The sequence below is a fragment of the Apaloderma vittatum genome, unplaced genomic scaffold, assembly GCF_000703405.1.
Source record: "Apaloderma vittatum isolate BGI_N311 unplaced genomic scaffold, ASM70340v1 scaffold15381, whole genome shotgun sequence".
Lineage (NCBI taxonomy): Eukaryota > Metazoa > Chordata > Aves > Trogoniformes > Trogonidae > Apaloderma > Apaloderma vittatum.
Genome location: NW_009697506.1, coordinates 1 through 22,961, shown reverse-complemented (window position 1 = coordinate 22,961; position 22,961 = coordinate 1). Strand labels below are relative to the sequence as shown.

The 22,961-nt window shown below is 39.7% G+C and overlaps 1 protein-coding gene across 1 annotated transcript; it reads right to left on the bottom strand.

Annotated features, from left to right (window-relative positions):
* Positions 1 to 3: 3 nt before the first annotated feature.
* Positions 4 to 20,120, bottom strand: LOC104280108 (alsin-like; the record flags this gene model as incomplete). Its single annotated transcript, XM_009877662.1, is given in 21 exon segments — positions 4 to 109; positions 722 to 820; positions 1,780 to 1,845; positions 1,986 to 2,188; positions 2,476 to 2,542; positions 2,916 to 2,986; positions 3,344 to 3,435; positions 3,438 to 3,459; positions 3,667 to 3,798; positions 4,573 to 4,735; positions 7,220 to 7,285; positions 8,897 to 9,077; positions 9,591 to 9,762; positions 11,456 to 11,632; positions 12,552 to 12,629; positions 13,006 to 13,102; positions 13,579 to 13,747; positions 14,588 to 14,948; positions 16,976 to 17,895; positions 19,038 to 19,192; positions 20,047 to 20,120. Coding segments are annotated over 21 exon segments (3,417 nt in total), but the record flags the coding sequence as incomplete, so codon positions are not given.
* Positions 20,121 to 22,961: the final 2,841 nt, after the last annotated feature.

The following is a 22,961-nucleotide window of genomic DNA, read 5'->3' as shown; positions in this document are numbered from 1 at the left end:
AATGAACATGCTGGGAGAAGACGACGTCAGCTTCCCGCTGCGCAGCAGACCGTGCCCATGACGCATGTTATCCTGAAAACACCCTTCATATACCTCGCCCGTAGCGTAGCTATAACAAAAAAGAGAGTAGGAGTACAGGAATCTACTCCGTTGTGTTCTGGGTTTTGTTGTGTTTTTTTTAATTGGTTTGTTAATTAGGTTTTTCTTGGGTTTGTTTTTTGGTGGGGTTTTTTTGTTCGTTTTTTTTTTTTTTTCTCCTGAACAGATCAACCCCCTCTTTTTCCTTCTAGCAATTATATTACAGCTACACTAAGCAGGAACTATACTATATAATACATATAGTATATATATGTAAGACACACACAGTATATACTATAGTAAAACTATCTTTGGAGTAAAAACGAGCCTTTAAACACTTTGCTGGTTTAAAGCCACTCTCTGTCCAACAAGCAATGCCATTAGAGATTATATTTATCTCCCAGAAGAAAGAATCCTCTGTTATTGCAAGGTGGTTAGAACAGGTATTAACTGAACGCTGTCCAAGTAAGCATACTGAGCAATCTACCAAAAACAAAGCAGAAAATAAAAGGTGAGGTCACTATAAGTACAGGTCTGACATATAACATGGAAGCTACCTCCACATGCTGAGGTAGGCAATGTGCTGGAGAATCAGCCCTGCTCTGCCTCCTGCAATGCCGACAACACAAGTGCTACACGTTACCTGTAGACTCCGTGCCCACACATTTTGCCTTCCTTCCAGTACCCCACATAATGGTCATCCTTATTCAGTGTTTTGTTTGGCACTCGGTATTCACCGTACCTGTCAGTGCATGGGAACAGAACACAAGCAGCTATAATGCCAACACATTTCAGTCAAAACAGGAGCAGATACATATCACAGACCCTCTCAAAACTCAAAATGCTCTATATATTTTTGAAGACATTTCTTCGACTACAGTAGTTAGATGATTTCTGGTTTAAATTATTTGTTTAAAGAGGAAGCAGGAATTTCAGCATCACCAGGTCAATTTAGTCAGCGCTGCTTTTCTCCTGTGTAATTGTGGCATGTTGGAACTATTCCCCTCTCTATCACACTGCAGCATCTTTCTTAGCTTTTTAAAGGCTACAAGTCTTCTCACATCTTAAGACTGCTTCTATCTTTGCTGTCTTCTTCAAATCTTGATAATTCAAGCGCACCTTTATTCCAGAAAAAGCTGAGAACATACATTTATACTTAAAAAAACCTGATAGTTTCCAATTACGTTCAAACAGTGGCACAGAATTGCTCACAACTTCAGTACGCCTGAAAAGAATGAGACACAAACTCTATTTATTGATTTTACTCTTTTGAGGAGATGCAAATCTAGTCAGGAAAGTTCTCCTGAGAGCATGTCTAACCCCACCAAGACACTACTACTGTTAAGTGCTGAGGCTATAGCACGCATGCTGGAAGGCAAATAATCTGCTTAGGGTTTTACGCTCATCCACCCATTCTTTCCCCTTGGCTGTTTTACCATTTCCTTCCTCCACCTAACTGATTACCCAAATTAGTCTCAGTTTTTATGAAAAAGCAAGTTTTTAATCACACAGTTGCAGAGTCTGTTGTGAAAACAACCAGCATACCTCTGGCTAAATACAAGATTATATATAAATATACAGATATATCTGGTTAACATATACCACCACAACTCAGTGAGATTCATCAGAAAACCTTTAAATCACGTGTGACAATAGGTATTTCTTGGTCCCTGACTCCACCAAGTAGTGAGAGGATCTTACCCATCCTCCAGCCCGGTTCGGAAAGTCCCAGAGTACATTCTTCCATCTGCCCACTTTAGGACCCCTCTGGAAAAAGAAACGAAGTCATACAAGTGTGTAAGGACATCAGGTCGCTTGGCACTTCCCAAATAACTTCTGTGAGTGAGCCTACTTACTGCTACAGCAACCACTTTTTGCCTTCAATTGTTCTGTTCAAATGCTTTTACCTGCCGTGGGGTTTCCCCGAAAGCCATCTCCCATCATAAACAGCATCCTTAAATCGAGGGTCCTTATAGAAGGTGTATTTGGCACTGCGAGAAATCGGAGGTTCCTGTCTTGGCACATTCCCACCTGCTCCATATGGAACTAAGTCAGAAGTCCCTTTAAGGGCCTGATCCACTGCTTGACTTATTGCCCTCAGCCACTTGGTCTGAAACAGAAAGCAGTTCAGCACAGAATTCAGCTAAGATGTCTTTGTGTTGAATCTCACCTTTACAGCAACTACAGCAACCTCCTTTGCACTCATCAGCACGGCACTGTAAACTGCAGTAAACTGCACTACAGCTACAAGTGAAGCACAGTGCAAAGCCAACACGCACACAGAGTCGTAGAAAGCCCACGTTCGTGGTGAATATTTAAGGCAATACTCCTCCCTATTTGGTTTCATGGGAGGAGAGAAAAATTTGTATCACAGAAGTCATTGCAAGATACGCTTACCTTTTCCTGCGGTGTTGAAGAAATAAGAACAAGCTGTTCTTCTGGTGTTGTAATCTTCAATCCGTTCCTACATGGTGAGGGAGAGGGGGAAATATTTTAAATTCTAGTGAAATTTCATGCTGAAAACATGATTTTTTAGAGCATGAATTTTATATCTTCCCTTGCCCACTCCAGCTAGCATTCCCTTGAATATCAAAGCAGTGAAAGAAGCAGAAGAAAGACTACTCCCTTCCCTCCTGACTACCTTATCTTTTTGATGTTTATAAAACTTTTCCTTTTTAAGACATAGAAATAAATTAAGTTTTCTGAAACAAGAAAGAGGGGTAGACATGACTGCACCCAGCCGATTTCACTCCTAGTTTACAATAACTGGTTACAAAATTCTCATCCTCCCTCCCAAGATATCTGACTATTTCTGCATCACAAGCAAGAATACTCACACATTACCAGCTTCTTCTGAAAGAGCTTCTACCCACAGGGTGGACAAGGGAAAAATATGGTGCGTTGAGAACTGCGGGCAAAAAGAAGGGAAATTTCACCAGGTACTGATCCATTATCCCTGCCTCATCCTTTTTCTGAACTGTTTGTTTCCTTTCTTTGAGGACTAAGGAAAACTGAGAATTACAGGCTCCTCATATGCACCTTGTTCGCAGAAACAGTCAACAGAAACCATGCCAATCCCAGGAAACAGCAATCACACATGAAAAAAAAGTACACAATTTCTTTGTGAACATGAAAAAATACCGTTTTTAAGCAATCAAGAAACATCGCCATGAACAGCGGAAACACCTATCTTCACTATATGAAAAATACATTATGTTGTTTGAAATAGAGAGAAGGTTTTGTTGATGGATCCAAGCTGGCTTACCTGAGCATGTACCAGAGCATCATTGAAGAGGATGAACCAGTTTACGGAGAACCTTCCAGCATGCTGTAGGGACAATCCCCGATTGCTGCTTTTCGCTCTGGCTTCCGTAAGGAATCCTGCAGGTAGGGTTGAAACAAAATTACAGACGCTTACTTCTTACTGATTGTGACTTCAGGTCAACCTTTTGAAAGTGAAGAGGACTACAGCCACACCAATTAGAAAAATGAGAAGGGCAACTGGGACAGTAGCATCAGTAACAGACAGGGTATAAGACTGACAGCAAGAAGTTCAAGCTGCTAGTGGACTGACAATTGACATTATACCGTCATTTTCCCAGGAAAGGTCTTCCAGAAGCCAAGTGTGTATTCGGCTTCTTTCCTTTTTCTGCTGAGATGGACAGCAAGACTCTCGTAACAAGAGCTAGAATCCTGGAGCTTCTGGTATTCTGGAGATGCCTACAGGGCACAGGGTAAGACAGACCTGAGAGTGTTTCTTAACACCCGTACCAACAACACTAACCAAGCTGCGATGCAACTGCTCATTTTACCAACTCAGCACCAAATGCACAATAGCTGGTCTGGTTAATAAAGGAACAATGGAGGCATTCTTGGTCACATGTTCTGTTGGTACATTGGGAGTTTTAAAAATTGAAAAGTTTCCTTAAGTTTTAAGAGAAGAACAATTAATACACGATTACATGATCTACCTTCTGGCACCTTAGAAAGCTGCAGCAGAAGTAGCGCTAATAACTGCAGGAGTAAGACTTTAAACAACTATATTGGGATAAGCATACAAGCAGTTCTTGTTCCTGTTCAGTCATCTTTTATTTCAAAAGAACACAATAATACACATCCAAACGGGTGGTAAAAGTCTACCTAATATATATGTAGTGTTTTCAGTAGAGCCTTAGAGCCAAGGATAGCCACAGTAATGATGCCAGATGGAAGTGAAAAGAAACAAGCAAATGTCAAAATAATATATTTGCAATTAAGGACTTGAACACACAAACAAGCTCTGGCAGGGTAACAAGTTTCTACCTATCATGTGATCCATGCAGCTTTGATCTAAGATTGCATAAACAGATGTGCGTGATCCTCTCGGCAGCAAACACAAGTCCTAATAGAAGGACCAACCTCTTTCTAATTATCAGGCATTTACTTCACACAGTTACTTCCAAGCTCAAAGTTTCCTGTGTATATTGATTCAGACATAGGTAACAGTCAGCTTACCACTTCAAAACAGGTGGCAAGCTTTAGCAAAGTTCTAGCGTAATTATGAAGTCGTCCGAAAGGCATGAAAAACACAGCATTCAGGATTTCCACCAGCTGGAGATTTTCCTCATTCTTCTCAGATAGTTTCTGTAACAGCTCCTGGTTTTTACTCAGGAAGTCTCTAAATGCAGGGAGCAGATGAAGAAGAAAAAAAAGACAGCAAGGCATCAGTGATATTTTATATAAATGAGCTCAGAAGGCCCTTTTTTGGATTATCATAAACCAATAAAAATTATCAAGGCAAGAGCATGCTGCTTATTCATCTATTCCCAATCTAGTTTAAGAAAGTACAGTAACACAGACACGTAACTAACTCCTGCAACACAGGACTTGTCTACTACTGCTCTCACATGCGCAGCCATTAAACTGGTTGAAGGAAGTTGACTAAGTTGCCCCACTTGGAGAGTAACTAATTGCCTTTTCCACCTTTAACACTTTATTAGTAAAAGAGCTAACAGGTGGAGCTACTTCCCCGTTACTGTTAAAGCAGGAAGTTTCTAACACCGTTGATTGATACAAGAAGGCCTGAAAGAATCTTAACTTGCTCCAGTACACTTCTCTAAATATATCCAAATAATCTCTTCCCCACCCCTGCTGTTCAAGTTAACTGACCAGTTTTTCCCCTAACTAGAAAAATTACATCCTACCTCAAAGAAAGGCAGGAAATCTGTTCAATCCTCAGTCTGAATTCCAAGAGGGAGAACTAATCTAGTTCAGAGAAGAAGAGGGAAATGATTCTGAAGACAATGCATTAGCACACAAAACCAGGTTTTTCTTCATTAAAGGAAAACAAACCTACTTTCCCTCTCCTTCACCATATCTGTGTGCACACATGTCCTGGCACATATGACACATCCGCGTTAAAACACATTCAGCCTGGAAGCATTTAAACCACAAGCTGCAAGACTCGGGTGAGGCTGAGAAAGCAAGGCCTGGCCTCCCGGAGAGCAAAACAGATCAGAGAGTTGCACAGCAGGGTCCCCGAGATCTCTGTATGATTAGTGAGGTGTCATTTCACGCATCAAAACAGCAACCCTTGTCTAGGCCTGCTAATGATACCGAAAAACTCTCTTGTTCAAAACACCTCAGGAATAAAGGCTTCTTTGAGAGCAGACCGTATTCCTTAATTTTAAATGTAACCATCTGGATGGCTTGCATCTTTTGTTTCGAGACTCTTACATTGAGATCTCTCTGTAGGAAAGTGTCAAATAACAACAGATTCGTAACACTTCACTCTTTCAGAGGACATGCTCAAACACTTGCCGACAATGGAGACTTCTGTTGAAGCTCGCTACTTCCGATGCATTCATATTGCAAAATATCCTTAAAAGGCTTGCTGACACCCTTAACCATTAACTTAGGACTGTAGCCCTCAGAGAGGGGGTTGGGGGAAATTATCAGCGCAGATATTCTTGCCTTCCCTTGGCAAGCAACAGGACCAAACTCCTAGGACATCTCCCCTGAAGTTTCGGGACCTGAGGAGGTGGTTATTCACCTCACTGACTCTGGTCGCAGGAGAACCTGTCGACACCTGACAGCGACAAATGATGTAATGAAGCCAGTAGGACTAATGTCAGCACCCAGAACTTTTCCGTACTATTTATAAATAAGCTTATACTTGAACTACGATTTCCTTCAACCAATGTTGAAAGTTTCTCAGCGTCTCTCTGCACTGGGATTTCGTATTTAGGCTTTGGCACTGGTCCTCAGGTGCAGAAGATTCTTTGCATTAGGTACCCAGGTATTTCAAAGAGCTTCCAACACCATGATTTACACCACATTCCAAGTGCACCATAAACAGCTGTAACGGAGTTACTCCCCGATTACAGAATTTAGGAAGGAGGGAAAGCTGACAATTCCTCAGACGAGTTAAGAAAATACCCTCATTGCAACATGTTCTTCACAGCACTACAGTGAAAGATGCAGTATCACTACTTTATTTCCTAGACAAAAGTACTACTGAACTGAGGAGAAAAGTTCTACTTTATGACCTAACTTCAAATATTCTGTTGAGATAGACCTTAAATTACCATTCCCTCCTCACATTTAAGAGCATCTATGCATGGAGTAGAGCAAATTTGAGAAGCAGAAATGCAGAAATGTTATTTTTGCATCATTTTAAAGCACTTCCACAACTTAAATATATTTCAAACAAAAATGAATTCACATTATCTACTCTCACTAATTTTTGAAGAAAATTGTATTTTTTGTATTTTATTGATGGCATCATCTGAAAGAATACTAACAAATTGAATGGATCATGAAAATTTAACCTCAAGACTAAGATTTTTTAAAAATCCATCATCTTAAATCTATGTATGTTTCTTTTAAGGAATTTACAATAATTTATGCTTTTTTCCTCCTTTCTCCACCTTCAAGATAAAGCAACTGAACTCATTCAGCAGCATTTTAACTTCAATTTTTATCACGGTTGAGAAGAAGTAATTTTTTCTTAATCTGATGCGAAAGGAATTAGTGGATTTAAGTTAGCCAAGACCAAGTCTCTGCATGCTCGTTACTACACACGCACAAATACAATTCCTTAAAGGGTGGTTATTTGCTGGCTGATCATAAACTGCAGAAAATGGTAAAGAGGTTTGCTTACATTGCTGGTTTTGCAAGGAGCATAAATCCTCCCATCACAAGGAAGTTTGTTACTGAAGTACAATACCTAAAAAAGGGAAGAAAAAAAGCTTCAGTTCCAAAACAAGAACACTGCTGTAAAGAGCAACCGTTGCGTTTGCCAACAGTGGAACAATGAGATCTGTAACATCTTTCACCAAGCAAATAACCGAAGTATTGGAGAAAGTGTTCAACAGTGAAACATTCAGTGTTACTGCAACACTTGGTAGTCACTTTCCACGTGGAGGATCAAACACGTGTTACTATTCCGCATTTCTGCTCCCGTCAGCATAATGCAGAGAGCCTGGATACATGCTTCAGCAGGTACAGAGCAGGGCATTTATTACAACAGGTTAATACTCTCGCTTCTAATTATATTCAAGATGGATCTGCTATTCAACATTTCACTTTGCTCCTGCTAAAAAAATGGAACCACTTAAACACACACCTCTGCAGAGGTCTCAGCTCAGCCCAATTAACAGATAATACTTACGTTGCCTGACAGCACCTTGGACGATGCTCAAGACACTATGCTGAGGAGCACGCACAGATTCTGATGCCATACACAGAAAAAATATGTAAAGCATGTGAAAGCAAAGGGGGAAAGCAGAAGACAAGCAGTAATGCCAAGAATAGAAATTAGGTATTTCAGTTTTCCACAGGGAGGAAGAAGAAATTAAGAAACCCTTCTAATCTGAGTAATGAGAACCAATTCTGGAAAGCCGGGTTAAAAAAAACCAACAAAAAAATGAAGTCAAAGACTAAGTAAGAATGGAAGAAAATACAGATTTACAATTATGAACACCCCATTTGATAAACAGAGAAGAAAGCTTCTCATATGGTGATACAGCACAAGTTTATAACTGACCCAGTAAAAGCAGTAACTGTTGTGCTTGTGTTAGAAAAAAAGTGCAACTACCTACACATACAAAATGCTACCACATGACAACTGAAGTTGGTGATCTTGAAATTTTGTTCCCTTAAGAGATTTTCAGATGTCTAGTAACCAAGACTACACTCAGAGGGGACATTTTTAAACTCTCGCCTCTGTCAAGTCAGTATCTTTTCACAAAAGGCTGCAAGTGTTAAATATAACAAGAGTTTTCCTACATTTGCCTGAAATTATCCAGCAACTGCAAAAGTTACTGAGGAAGACAGGCAACAGCGTGACTGCATAGACTTACTCTCCCAAAAGCATTAAGCTAATAAAAATAATAACCAGGATAATCCAGACTTAATTTTGAGCACTAAAGCAGCTCTGGGTTTAGGGTGAAAAGTGTAGTGCTAGCTATGTGTTGCCTGATCTAGTCGAGCGGTGGCGTCCCTGGTGACAGGGAGGCTGGATTAAAATGATCTCTAAGGTCCCTTCCAGTTTAGGCCATTCTATGATTCCTATTTAACAGAACCTGAAGAATCGTTCTTCTCGGAGACCATTTTCAGTTATTGAAAGGGCATATTGTAACCAAAATAAACCCCCAAAGGCAGCTTTATTCAATAGCTTAGCCATAGTAACTCTTATCTCATACTACAAGATCCTTACTAAGTAACAAAGCCATCCCTTTTTACAGGTGCAGCTTTCTTTTCCCCCTAAGTCAGGGCTAGCTGTGGTCAATAGCTGAAGCGTGCAGAGACTCGAGATGAGAGGGAAGCGGATACTTGCTCAGTGTAACTATCCAAAAAGAGACTGGAATGCTTCAGGATGGCCAAGCTCCTGGCTTCTTTAACTCCGTGAAGAAAGCTGCTTAAAGAAGCTCCGTGTTGACCAATGAGATAGCACAGCTTGCTGAACCTGCTTGCCATTTCCTGCAGCAACTGGATTGTACTTGCGTTGCCCAAATTATCTGGAACAGACCAGAAAGCAAGTTACAAAAGAGCAGCACCTGCTAAAGACAACTACCACAAGGTCCTGTTTAGACTTAGCCATGAGGCGAAAAACTGCTTATAAAAATTATCTGGAATTGGGAATTCAACAATTTTTGACTAAATACAGCTCAAATAATCAAGTTATTTCAGGTGGAACAGTCAGAAAAGTGCAAATACTAATAACATAATGCAGGTGTGAAAATGCAGGTGTGTTACAGCAGTTCGTCTGAAGAGTGGAAGAAGAGTAAGACCTTAGTTTTATCTTAAAAACATATAATTGCTTTTAAATTTTGCAAAATGAGATTTGTTGAGGAACGTAGGAGAAATGGTGTGAAAATGCAGGTGTGTTACAGCAGTTCATCTGAAGAGTGGAAGAAGAGCAAGACCTTAGTTTTATCTTAAAAACATATAACTGCTTTAAAATTTGCAAAAAGAGATTTGTTGAGGAACGTAGGAGAAACACCAAAGAAAATATTAAACTAATTTCTTACCTAAACCTAAAAGAGGTCTAAGAACCTGAGATTTGATCTCACTCAACTTGAAATAAAACCTTCTCTCAGTAGAAGCCAACTCATGCAAACTGGCAATATATCCCATGACATTTTTGTCCACCAAGACTAAACAGTTGTCACCACCAGCTATCACGTTGCTTATGTAACCTATCTGTAAGACAAAAAGGAGAAAAGAAAAAACAGCAGCTTCAATATTTCGCTTTTCACACTCCACTTCAAAAATAGGTCGATGCAGAACAAAGCATTTCTTTAGGAACACTACGTGGTATCACCAGTAACTACCGACAGTGACAACCTACCCATTCAACACTGGCTTAATATAATAATGATATAAGTAGAAGAAACATTTATAGTCAAAGCTGTTCATCCTCCTGGTACTGGTAGAGCCTAGAAGACATTAAATGGACCATCTTCTAAGATGGCTCATACAACCACTATGTTTAAGAGATAGTGACAGTAAGTTCAGCCACGTCTCGAGTTGCCATATACTTCAGTTTATATTGGCAATGTTGATATTAAATATCATCATTACATGAGCTATTTCTCCTATTAACTAGGAAAGGAGAATAACAAGACTTTAATATTATGACTGTGTTCAGAACTACAGTCCTCTCTGGACCTGAAAGATGTGAATTTATTGATAAGAGTAACATTACAGTATCAAACGGGACCACTTCCCATCTTAGTGTAAGTATTAGCAAGTATTTGCTTTCCACAAGAGTTGGAAGCAAAGTTCTTCTCCCAGGTCAGCAGAAGAGCCACTGACGTATTATGGCTCCTCACTAATTCTGGTTCACTTGCAACACCATACAGTAATTCAGTGTTTGAGCTCTACTTTTATTTCCTTGTTCTTAAATACAGGATTCCTTAGCAACACTGAGCCAGAGTCATTCAACAAGCAACTCACAGGCAAATTCTGATATGCAAAAGCCTAGAAGCCACTCCACAAGAGAAAAGAGTGGCTAGCAACAATCTTACGGAAGGAATACAAGTGTGCGCTTGTCTGCATGCACACACGTGCAGATGTACAGACCCAGTGTCTAAGTCCCTGTCCTTCCTCAGAATTCCTCTCCCCAGCTGCTGTTCTGCTCAGGCTAGGGAAGTAGCGATGAGACCCTGAAGAGCTGAGACAAAGAGCTGCTTTCTACCCTCACCATCTCCTTTTCGTCACCTTGAACTCAGTCTGAAATCATATGAACAGCTTGGAAGAGGACATGCAGTCAGAACAGACGCTCCCCTACCTCGTGCCAACTTCCAGGCAGATCAGAGATTCAGCCCCATGAAGAAAATCGCACAGGGGCACCTCCTCTCTCTCAGAAATATGCAAATGCACATTTTGGCTTCTTTGCTCGGTTCCACCTTTAGTCTCATGAGAAAAGGACGGGGAAGGAAGGGGATGGTGCAGAACTCAGGGGGACCCTCTGCCCACTCACAAACAAAATGTGTAGGAAACAGAATGGAACACAGGAGGCAGCGCCCTCAGGCAACTTGAGGAACGGCAGGAACGTGAAGAGCAATAGCAGCAAAGCATAAACACATGAAGACTGTGGTGAAAAACACAATGTAAGCGCACGATTCTGCAACACGAACTCACGAAAGGAAGTGGATTAGACACACTGAAACCACCACCTTGTCCCTCAAACGGAAGGAAAGACCAAGAAACAGGCAAGGAAGACAATAATACTAAACCAGGCCTCTCCCCTGCCCTCCATAAGCTGTGCTCCTGATTTGACTACCAGGAACCAGTTACTAAACACCCTTAAAACGAGCTGAGCAACCCAAATGGTGCTATTTCCAACAAGTATCACTACAATCTGCACCAGCTTAAAGGAAACGCCACTCACCTTACTACAAGAGAGTAACAAAATTGGACTCTTAGTACACCTATTTTCATACAAATCGGTTTCTGTTGTTGTCTCCTGGCCACTATAATATAATCCAGGTTGGAAGTCTTCCTCATCTGCTAAGAAGAGGGAATAATCTAGTCCTGCTGCTGTACTCCAAACACCACCACCACACACCTGAAATTCATAAGGAAAAGACATTAGAAATCACCGCCTGGAAGGAAAGTACTTAACTCTTCTAAGGCACACATACACGAAATACACCTGCCAGGAAAACATACTACAATAACTGTTAATTATTCAAATTCAGCATCTCATAACAAAGACATTTCTTGCATGTATAATGAAAATATCTTTCTTTTTAATCTTATTCGCATAGCTGATTTTTTTTGCCTTTAAACTATAAATCAGTTTTATTTTTAAGCGGGCATCAGGTGAGCTTAATTAAAGTTGGAACACTATTCTCCCCTCTATATTTAATTAGGAAATCTATAAATTTGAGAGACAATAACATGCTGTACATTAATTTGCATAAGGCCTAAGCAGGAAAACTGCAGCTAGTTTTCCACCAAGAGAAGCGCCAGTAAACATAAGGACCTGGTTTAACCTGAGAAACGTTCTTTGTATATTCACTTAATGCAGTAAGTTCAAAACAAACAGAAATCCCACTACCAAAACAGCTCTGGAAATACATAAATGAAAACAAATATGGCTTTTGTCTATCAGAGCTAAAAATGCTAGAAGCAGTTGTTTAGAACAAAGATGGTGTTTAAAAGTTTCAGCACTGCAACATTGATATCAGAGACAGCAACTACTGTAGATAGAAGTGAAACTCAGTAAGAAGATACAACCAGTCACATTTCTCCGTTTTAGAACTTCAGTGCAGTCAAAAAACAGTGCAAGTCTATGTAAAGGATTTGTTGGCTAGATTTTCACAAGCTTATCTACGGATTATGTTCACAGCATAAGCCAAAGAAATCCAGGGCTTTATTACCACATTGAACACAGATTCATAAACAAAGTCAGATTTTAGAAATTACTCTGCACTAACTTGTGCAATAGACCACAAACTAAAAGAAAAATACAAAAAAAGTACCTTTGCGAGACGAGGAACTGTAGTTGGGGAGTTCAAGTGACCAAGCTGGCCAGAGATATTACTGCCCCATGAGTAGACCTGTAAGAAACACAGCCAACCATCAAAATGTAAGTTTAGGTACACGGATACATACCGAATTGTAGTAGCACAACACATCAAGTGTGCAAACACACACAAGTCAAGGGTATAAGATTCATGCACCAAGAAGCACTCCTCTCAGTTCCACTGCTTTCCCGTGTTCTCAAATCATCATCCTATGCTCAGAAGTGGATAGCATCAAATGAAGTCATGGCAATCTTTAAACCTATTGCTGATGGTACGTGCAGAACTGCGACAGAATTAAAACTCCACGCTGCTTCTAAGTTGCCTCCCACAAAGAGAAACAAAACCACAGAAAACACTAAACATGACAATTATTCACAGGGAAGCAATAAATGGCAATGATCACTCGTACCTGAGATTTGGCAGTGAGTGCTAAGGAATGATGGCCCCCAGCAGAGAGGTGAATCACTTCTTTACCATCGAGACTTTTCACACATAGGGGCTGAAGCCTGGCAATCCCCAGAAAACCCATAAAACGATGGCGGGGCAGTGACGTTAGAGGGGAGAAACGAAGAAGAAAATAAGATTATCATAGGTAGTCATAACACTAAGGGGAAAAAAAATAAATCCAAGTTTTACTTTTTCTCCAAAACAAATTAGAGGAAAAAAAACCATACAAGGAATCTTTCAGCAATAAACCAGCTTAGACAAAAAGGTCATGAAGGGCAAAAGTTGAAGGTAAACCTTAACCCAGTTTGGACAATCTGAATATCACCAAAACTTCTAGTGATTACAAGCAGAAAAGGCATAACTGATTGACACTCAGTAACAATCCCTGTTACTTGGAGGAACTTAGATCACAACACTTAAAAAAACAAGAACACAATGCAAGGCAGTTAGGAATTTTTCACAAGTTGAGCAAGTTAAACACTCAACACTTCCTAGTGATCTACTGAATTAAAAAAAGTTTTCAAAGAATTCTCACCTTGGTAGAACATCACCATGCCCTAGCTGTCCTTCCTTCCCCTTTCCCCAGCTCCACACCTCCGTTCTTAGAGAGGGTAAAAGAGCATCAGCCTCACCGCTGTAGGTTGGAGTCAGAGCTACAGTCCTCATTTTTGCACGCCCTACCTTCCGTAAGAGCCTAGGAGAAACTGGAAAGAGGCCAAGAGGCAGAAAAATTACTCATCATTTTAGGTAAATTTATCACTCAGACTGTGTGTTCCACAGGAATAGTAGCATTTGAGATAACTGATCAAGACTTCCTAAAGAGGTCTTAATCGAGAGCAAAGGCTGACATGTAAGAAGACAGGTTACTGACACACAGAAGTAACGTATGTGCTAAAAACGTAAACAGATTTCAAGTAATTTTTGTCAGCTATTAAAGGACAACAAGGAGAGGAGAACTATGCAGTTATACCGAGGCAAATTAACCAAGTGATACCTTAAAGATAGTATGCTTTGAAAGAAAACACATCCCTGCAGTGAACAGAAGACCATAATACTTCCTAGAATCTCCTCTCAGATCCAAGACCAATACAGAACTAAACCATGTACCCATGCAGAGTAAATAACAACAAAATCTCCAAGGGAAGAAGGTCATTAACTCTGACGTCTGGCAGTGGGAATTGGCTATTTCTTGGTCCCTGGCTCAAAACCAGCTCAGTGCAGCAGGGATCACAGATTTATATCTGCTGAACGACAGTTTGCAGGCATTTTGCACTAAGATGCCCAAACTACTACAATGTGCCTACTTTACCTCATCAGTAAAGAACATTCTTAAACCCACTGTACTTCTGGTTTCTTTAGCATGCAGTATCCGGGAGTCTTCATTCCCTTCACTGCTTTCAAGTCCTAAGATACAGTTTATAATTCCCAGACACCTTTGGTAGACGATTAGATCTGTGTTCCAATAACTACATTTTATTTTCAGTTATAAAGCTCCACATTATTCTAACTTTTTCTACCTGGGTTTCCCCAATATGCTTTTTTACCTTGTGACAACAAGCCAGGCAGGGAAAGCCTTCGACTCCCTCCTTCAGATTCCTCCTCTCTAATATCTACTAAACTGGAACTCTTCTTCCCCTGCATGGATTCCAGTCTGACCTGCTCTTCTCGACTGTCTTTCAGAGCTTCAGGCCCTGGGGAACTGCCACCAGACCGAGATGCTGGTTCGCTCGCCGGTGCACCATAGAAGTTCATGACTTTTTTCAGAGACAGAGCTCCAGCTTCATATGTAGCAGCTACTCTCACACCAACTGCTGAGGCGCAAGAGGCCACCAGGCTGTTCAAGGCAGATGTGCTGGTACTTGGAGGGCCAGGGATGCAAGCGCTGAATTGTTCTTCTTGAGAAGGCTGAAGGAAAAATTGAAGACTGTCATACTAGGCAGCACCTGGCAGTAGGATGATGATGTACACATTCACGATTTAAACTGTTCTGCAGAATCGTATTTTTTAAGGTAGAACCCAGTACCATTTCTACTGGACTGGGTTTTGGCTGTTGCACTTGTAGCTCATCTGTAAGAGACTGTGAGTCTGTTTCTCTTAAAATACACAGAAAAAAGAGAATAATTATCTTTGCAAATAAAGAGTGATTCAATTTTAAGCTTATTACCAGCTTCTTTGCAACCAAATAAAGTGCATTTACATTTAAATGCGTTTAAAAGCTGTATTTACAGAGAGGTAAGTTCTCTCCAATGTTAAAAAGGAAAACAGCGATTCACAGGCAAATAAAGAGTGATTCAATTTTAAGCTTATTACCAGCTTCTTTGCAACCAAATAAAGTGCATTTACATTTAAATGCGTTTAAAAGCTGTATTTACAGAGAGGTAAGTTCTCTCTTCAATGTTAAAAAGGAAAACAGTGATTCACAGATGCATTTTGCAAGGTCTAGCTTAAGACCAGTCTGGGCTATGCTACAGTACCCATATAACTTGATTATTAACTAAGCTTTAACTAATAATCAAGGGACAAACTGTCCAAAGGCAATTATTAGTATCTGCACAAGATTACCTATAATAGCAATCCATTTACTCACCAAATAAGAAATAATGCACAAGATTATATTTGCCAAATAGTTTCAATGTTAAAACAAAGACAGCAAAGTCCCATTTTCTCACTGAAGAGATGGGGTGAAACATTAAGCTAAAAGATGGGGATTATCCAAATAAGAAATAATGCACAAGATTATATTTACCAAATAGTTTCAATGTTAAAACAAAGACAGTAAAGTCTCATTTTCTCACTGAAGAGATGGTGGGAAATACTATTAATATAAGTATTATAGCTTATTTTATTCTGACAGAAGGAAAATGACCTTCGACTTCTCTTTTTGTGAAACATTAAGCTAAAAGATGGGGATTACGCCTATTATTTGTGCTTCGTTCCTATTTATAAAAGGCATACCTAGCAGTAGAGAAAAGCAAACTCAATTTGTATAAGGAAGCAAAGAGAAATAAAGGATTTTACTAATGCTGAAATATCACGTTAGTCCTTATCTCTGCACATAACACGTATGCCCAATTGAGTAAAGACTCATCAATCAACTCCAGGCTTGTTTATTCCTGGAACTGTGCAAGGAAAACAGTACTCTGGCAACTTTCCAGGAACAAGGAGTTGAGAGAAGCAACATGAACTACATGTTTGAGTCATTTCCCACGGCAGGAATTCTTGCATGAGTCTCAGGGGCCCACAACTGCCAGAACACACTTGTATTAGCAAACAGCAAAAGGAAGGACAACCATGTTCACACAACGTTCATTTTGGCAGTATCTCGGCAGTGAGCTGGGGACAACCCTTGAACCTTTTTATCAAGTGTTTTCTGATGCTTATTAAGAAATTACTACTTTACTGTTCTGCTACAGCATCAACACCATGTTCTCGAACCATTTTCCACATCACAAAGTAGTACTTGTGTATTTTCCATCCCTGTTTATAACTTTATGCCACTCCCACATGATTAACATCAGAAGCCTTTTTGATCGATGCTTTAAAATTACCTTTACATTCTTTATTTTCAATCTAGACTTAACTAATTGAGAAATTTAAACAGAGTTGTGATAGATTTGTTGCATGTATACATACAATTGGAAAACCCATGCATCGTAAACCAGCTAGAGAAAAGGAAATTTGCTCACATGGTGCTGGTACTGGGGACCATGACTATATCACTGTTCAGGCTGCTCACACTAGAGATCTATAACTGTACAAGGATGGAGGACAAAAAAGTCTTCCACATAAAAGCAGAGAACCATCTAATAAACACTTTGAAACTACAGGAAAACAACACCTACGTTAAACTAACAGAATTTGTCATTTATGAAATGAGTAACATTGTCACATACACAAGAGGAGTTGCAGCAAATTAAGAGCTAATTACTGACCTGCCCAGGTTCCGCGCAGATATTCCTCTCCAGGCTCTCATTTAACGAGTGATCTGATAAACCGACCAAGTACTCTTTTGCTTCTTTTTTGTCCGAGAACAGAGTATTTCCAGGACTTGAAATTCCACTGTCCTCCTGTCTATCGCTGCTGGAAAGCACACTTGCTCCGTCAGATTGTAAAGCAACAAGTGTATGTTCTTCCTCAAGGGGTTTCTGACAGTCTTTGCTTTGGCTGCCTGTTACACTTCTTCTTTCCGGCGACTGCAATAAGGTGCGGAAGCCGTGGTTTTCGGGCTGGTTATCAGACAGCGCTACACCCAGAGGGCAACAGTGACTATCTGAAATGATGACATGATCTTCCTTGTCTGTCATGGTAATGAGGAGTTGACTGCAATGATTGCACCTCTCTGGGATAGGCTTCATCTCCTGCACAGGCAGACATTGCACCAGAGCCAGGCTGTGGTAGGCTCCACAAGCGATCTGGAGCACAACGCGTCCTGCCAGGTGCTCTACCTTCTGCGGCTTCGTCACCGGGAAAGCCGTCGTTATGAGACCGAGCTGGCAGCCACTGCCCCAAGCCCATATCTCTCTGCTTAATGATAAGGCCAGCGTGTGCTCCTCTCCGCATGCCAGCTGCAAAATCCTGACCGACAACAGAGGACTGGTTTCAGAATCAGAAATATTGATGGGTTGTGGCTCTGGTACACAGGGCTGATTAGCGACTGCACACTGGCCAGCAGAATTGTTCCCCCACATGTACACCACACCGCTTTCTGTCACGGCTCCGTTATGGAAGCTGCCAGCTGCCACTGTAATAACATGATGGCCAAGCAAAGCATTTTCCAAGACAGGACTGTTAGCACGTGACTCCTCCAGTCCCGATCTCCAGGGCAGCCTTCCAAAACTGTAGACCTCTCCACCTGGGAGGGGAAAAAAACCCAACAAAACAAACAAAACACCTTAGCATGAGTCTAATGAAGTTATACCAATACAAAAAGTTGAAGAGAGATTTAAACAAACAGGTATCAACTTTTAGCCTTCTCCAGGCTCAGTGAAATTATGGCTATTGATACATGAAGACTGCTGGTCGCTCTGTGCTATCGCTGCTGTTAAGTTCTACACCTCACGTGAACATTATCCTATGCACACATGCACTGCTGAACTATGAATTATAGAGCTCGTGTTCTCATATAGATGTCTAGCACCATCAAATTGCTCTGTTTGCCAACCTACAGTAAAATAGGATTGTCCTATCAGGTGGAAAGAAGGAGTGGAGGGGAAGCTGTAACGTATTTTGCCACTGGCTTGATGTCATACTCCCCAGAATTTCATCACCTTTACCCAGGAAGATTGCAGCAATGCCAGTTCAAGCTACCTTGCTAATTCTAGAGAAAAGTAGAAATCTATTTTTAAAATGAATAGTTGCTTCCACAGTGATAGAAAAATGGCAAATCATAGCAGCAAACAACACCCTTCATGGGGCAAGAACACACATACAGAAGTCCTTCTAATTATGAAAGGAACACGTTCTAAAAAATAAAAATAAAAATCACTAAAGCTCCACAACAAGCCCAACAGAGGAGAGGTGCTTACAGCAGGCTTGTCGATAACCTGGAATATTTCCTTCGAAGTATCAGAGAAAAAACAAAGAAGCAACTTCCAGTTCAGTCTTTACACCTGTATGTTCGCTGCTTGGTAGAAGTAAGGACCAAGCTATCTAAATGCTTAAAGGGACTGGCTTTTAGAAATAGTTGATTTTCAGTGCCAAACTGCTCACAAAGCAAGACTCGCTCTAATGCATCCAGCAGCTACACGTTTCCAAAAGCACACAGAAACCAAAGTTCTTACACATCAAGAGAACCTCCTGCTGTACTATCTTCTTTTTTAATGAAAGACATCACAAAAAAATGTCATTTTGAGGAAATCCTGGCAAAGTTAAAGATCTAGCCATTTGGAAGTGAAAGGGACACAGCTAGAATAGAAAAAAATCTAAAAGAAGAAAATTTGACAATAACTCGAGTTTGTTATTGCCTTGAATCTTTACAATTCAGATGCTTATTACCTTCTGTTAGAAGTAATCCATGATGTATTCCCAGGGCTGCCTGTAACACAGTCTTTCCACTGAGACCTGGAAGCCTTTCTGGAGTTACGGAGCAGGAACCAGCCTTCCAAATATAGACCAGGCCTCTCTCTTTGGCTCCTTCTGCCTCTTCTGAGCTACAAAAAGATTGGAGGAAATCCAGAATCAGCTTGAAGTTTTCTGTGGTTTGCTTATTGCAGATGTAGGAAAGGCTCAGTAGTTCGGGCATTAGTTTTAATTTCCAAAAGTCTATGTATTTCATTTGCAATTTGGCAATCTTAACGTAAATGTTACACAAATGAAAATCGAGTATCTTCTCTTTGAAATCATCATCTTCATTTGTACTTTATTGCCCGAAAAGCAGCTGAACTTGTCACTAGTAAACTTTAACGACACATTTATTCGCTGCTGATATAGCCTTTAGATTATATTTATATTTGTTGCTCACAGCAAGGAGAACAAATTCATATCCAATCGTGTCATTGTATACTGAGGCAGGTTGCTGCATGAGTTCTACCCAGATGTATGGAATTCTCTTCCCACTGGAACAGTGATATTTATAATGTTAAATCTTCATGTATTAGAAAGCAGACGGAACATACCTGGTTTCATAGAATCCTAGACTGGCCTAGGCTGGAAGGGACCTTAGAGATCATTTAATCCAACCTCCCTGTCATGGGCAGGGGGTTTGTTAGGTTTTATTCATGTTTTGTACTATTTAGCTTTTGAAAAATCAAAAGGCAGGGAAAACAGCTTTATGTTTTTATCAGTTACTTTAATTCCTACCTTTAGAGAGAAAAAAAAAATGATGGTTTCAAATCAATTGAATGAAGGAAAAAAAGAAGAGAAATTCTGAGACACAATGGAAGCACCTGTGCTTGTAGTGTAAGTTACATAAGGAGTCTGCTGACATCACTTAATTGCACAGGATGATCATGAGCTGGCATATTTCAGGGAGCCGCTGTGGCTTCACCTAGCGGCTCATTCTCACCTTCTCTCCTGCGAGTCCATCTGTCAGTGGCAGCACTCCATCACCACCAAATCATTCCTCTTTCAAAAGGAACAAGATAATTCCCACAATCTGTAAAACAAAACCCAGATATTTAATTTCAAATAGCATTAAACCTAAAACAAAACAACAACCAACCAACCAAAAAAATAATAAATCAACAAACCACAACCAAGCAGCAAGGCTTTAGATTCCATGTTAAATAAATAACCACTTCCACAGCGCTGGGATGCCTCAAATCCTTAGTCCACTCACACAGAGTTGGCAGCCGAAAGCTTAACGGCCAGACTTGTCCTACCCACTCATCTCACAGTAAGTCTGTTGTAAGGACAGGCTGGACAAAAGTAAAATTAACATCCATCTCCCTCTCTGGTTCTCAGTAGATCACTCAAACACCAAACAGACCTATTTTCAGTCTAACGCAAGGCAGAATTCTAAGGTCAAGCAAAACGTACAAGGTAAATCGGTTTGCACGAGCAGAAAGTCAGTCAGAGTTGAGCGCAGAACCATATTCCTGACCACAGCACACGTTACTACCAAAAGGCACAGTTCTAGCAAAACCTGCACAGAAAGAAATGTAGAAAACCCAGTAACAGTTCAAAACATGGAAACTGGCAGCAGAGTATGAAGATGTAAGACTCTGGAATAGAAGAAGAAAAAAAAGTAGCTGCTCTGTTTATGGTTTTATCTGTTCAGATTGAATTTTGCAAGTTCACCCTCCTATCTTTTGCATCTTAATGAAGATAACTTTCCATTACTTTTCTCATAATAAAACAAAGCTATAGTTAATTTTTTTTTCTTACAATCTGATTGGCTTTTTAATATCGAAAGAACTGTAATTTTCCTTGTTCTGCTGCCTTACTAGATGAGGTATAAAAATTTTAATTACATTAATGCACATACATAATCATATTTATTCAAATAAAATAAGTTTCACACACAAATTCTTTAAATCTTTTGTTTTATTATCGTCACTGTCTGATATCCACTGTAACTAAACCAGAAAATATTTAATGTAATGCTCTTTTAAGACAATTCATCCCCAACAAAAAAATCAAGAGTACTCCGAAGCACTTGGCCAGTCTTCATTACTAGAGAAAATATACACAAACCTGTCATTTGCATACAGAAGTTTCAATTCATACTTGGAAATAATAATCATGAACTTGATAAATAATTGAAATAATCAACACAAATTCCAATGCTTTCACTAGGCTGCTCTGAATAACCAAGTACCAAGCAGATCTTTACAGACAGAACCAGCAGCACGTTTTACCAAATATTTCCAGTTTTCCAAATATAGGACACTAAAAATAGTGATTTGGGCTTCAGGGTCAACAAAGAACATATCATAAAAAGAGAAAAAACATGAAAATATGAAATTAAATTAATACGATGGAAGAATGTTACAATAAGTCACATGAATCTTTCTCTAAAAAATAAATAAATAAAATCAGAGCATGCTGTCCAGGTACAAAAAGCCACACTTGTCATCAGAAAGATACCGCTTTCAAGTCACTTCTGTCTCTCCTTCCTCAACTAAAGAAAAAAAAGAAAAAAGTTCACGTCAAATTGTTAACTTTTAAAATATTAACAGAGGATGTCTCCGGAATACAAGGAAACTGTCATGAAATACCTCATTAACAGAGGTGCTGATGAAACATCAAAGGAAAATGGAAGCGCATTTTTGGAACTTGAAGCTTTGTGATGTATTCTTGCTCAGAGTAAGTACATTTGGGTGGGTTTTTTCAGCCTCCTCAAAACCACCGAACCCTACAATTCATCTGCTTGAAACTGCTGGCACTTCTCTGCGAAGAACTAAATTCACGTGCAAATATTCAATCAGACAGACGGGAGGATTTGATTGTCATTAAAGTATCAACAGTTCTATCATTTACATCATAGATACTTACTTAAGATCAGGGAATTGAGACTTAAAATTCTTTCTTTCTATATATTTTTTTTAAAAACAGGGCTCAAATAATATCTTTCCTTTTCATAAGCACAAAAATTCACTATAATTCTCCTGAAAAGTTCTGATTATAACAAAATAGAAGTCAAACATCTGATTAGCTGTTTTACAAGACCTCCCTTGGAAATCCAACTAAAATTTAAGTAATTACAAAGAAACCTGCAATACTGGTGAACTATAAATTAAGAGAGTGATATGATGGCGATGATACTTTTTTTTTCTTTTACAAAAGGTCACAGTTAAGGCTGCATTACTAAACAATTATATACATTGGGGAAAATTATAGTAAAACTGTCTTTCCCCAAATGAGACATCTTTAAGACATTTTAAATTAATTTTCAAGTTCAGTGCAGGCTTTCATTTACTCCTAAGACAGCACATTATTCCCATTTCACAGCTAACACAAAATACAAGTCATTTAATCACAGCTACAAACTAAGTAATTATAAACAGGAAATTCCTTCCTCCTGATAGGAACATGTAGCTTTCCTTGCTGATTTTCACATTTATATAATATTACTTTGTAGCACTGTAGATATGTTATTTCTTTTTCTGAATTGTCATTAGGTTTAACGTTTGTAGAAGTGAACAGCCAGGCACAATACAGCACCCTGATGGCACAGAAGATCAGCACACTACCGGCACCTCCACTGCTCTGCATTTCTACATTTTCACTTCAATACTACAAGAGGCAAAAAAGCCAAGAGTGCCAAGCAGTGCCAAATTATGCAGTGGATTTGTGTTACAGAAAGATGGTCACCAGCACGACACTGATGTCATACTGTCTACTTACAGAGTAGAATACTAATTCAAATTTATAGAATTCTGTTTTCCTTTGATGTTTCGTCAGCACCGCTGTTAATGAAGTATTTCATGACAGTTTCCTTGTATTCAGGAGACATCCTCTGTTAATATTTTAAAAGTT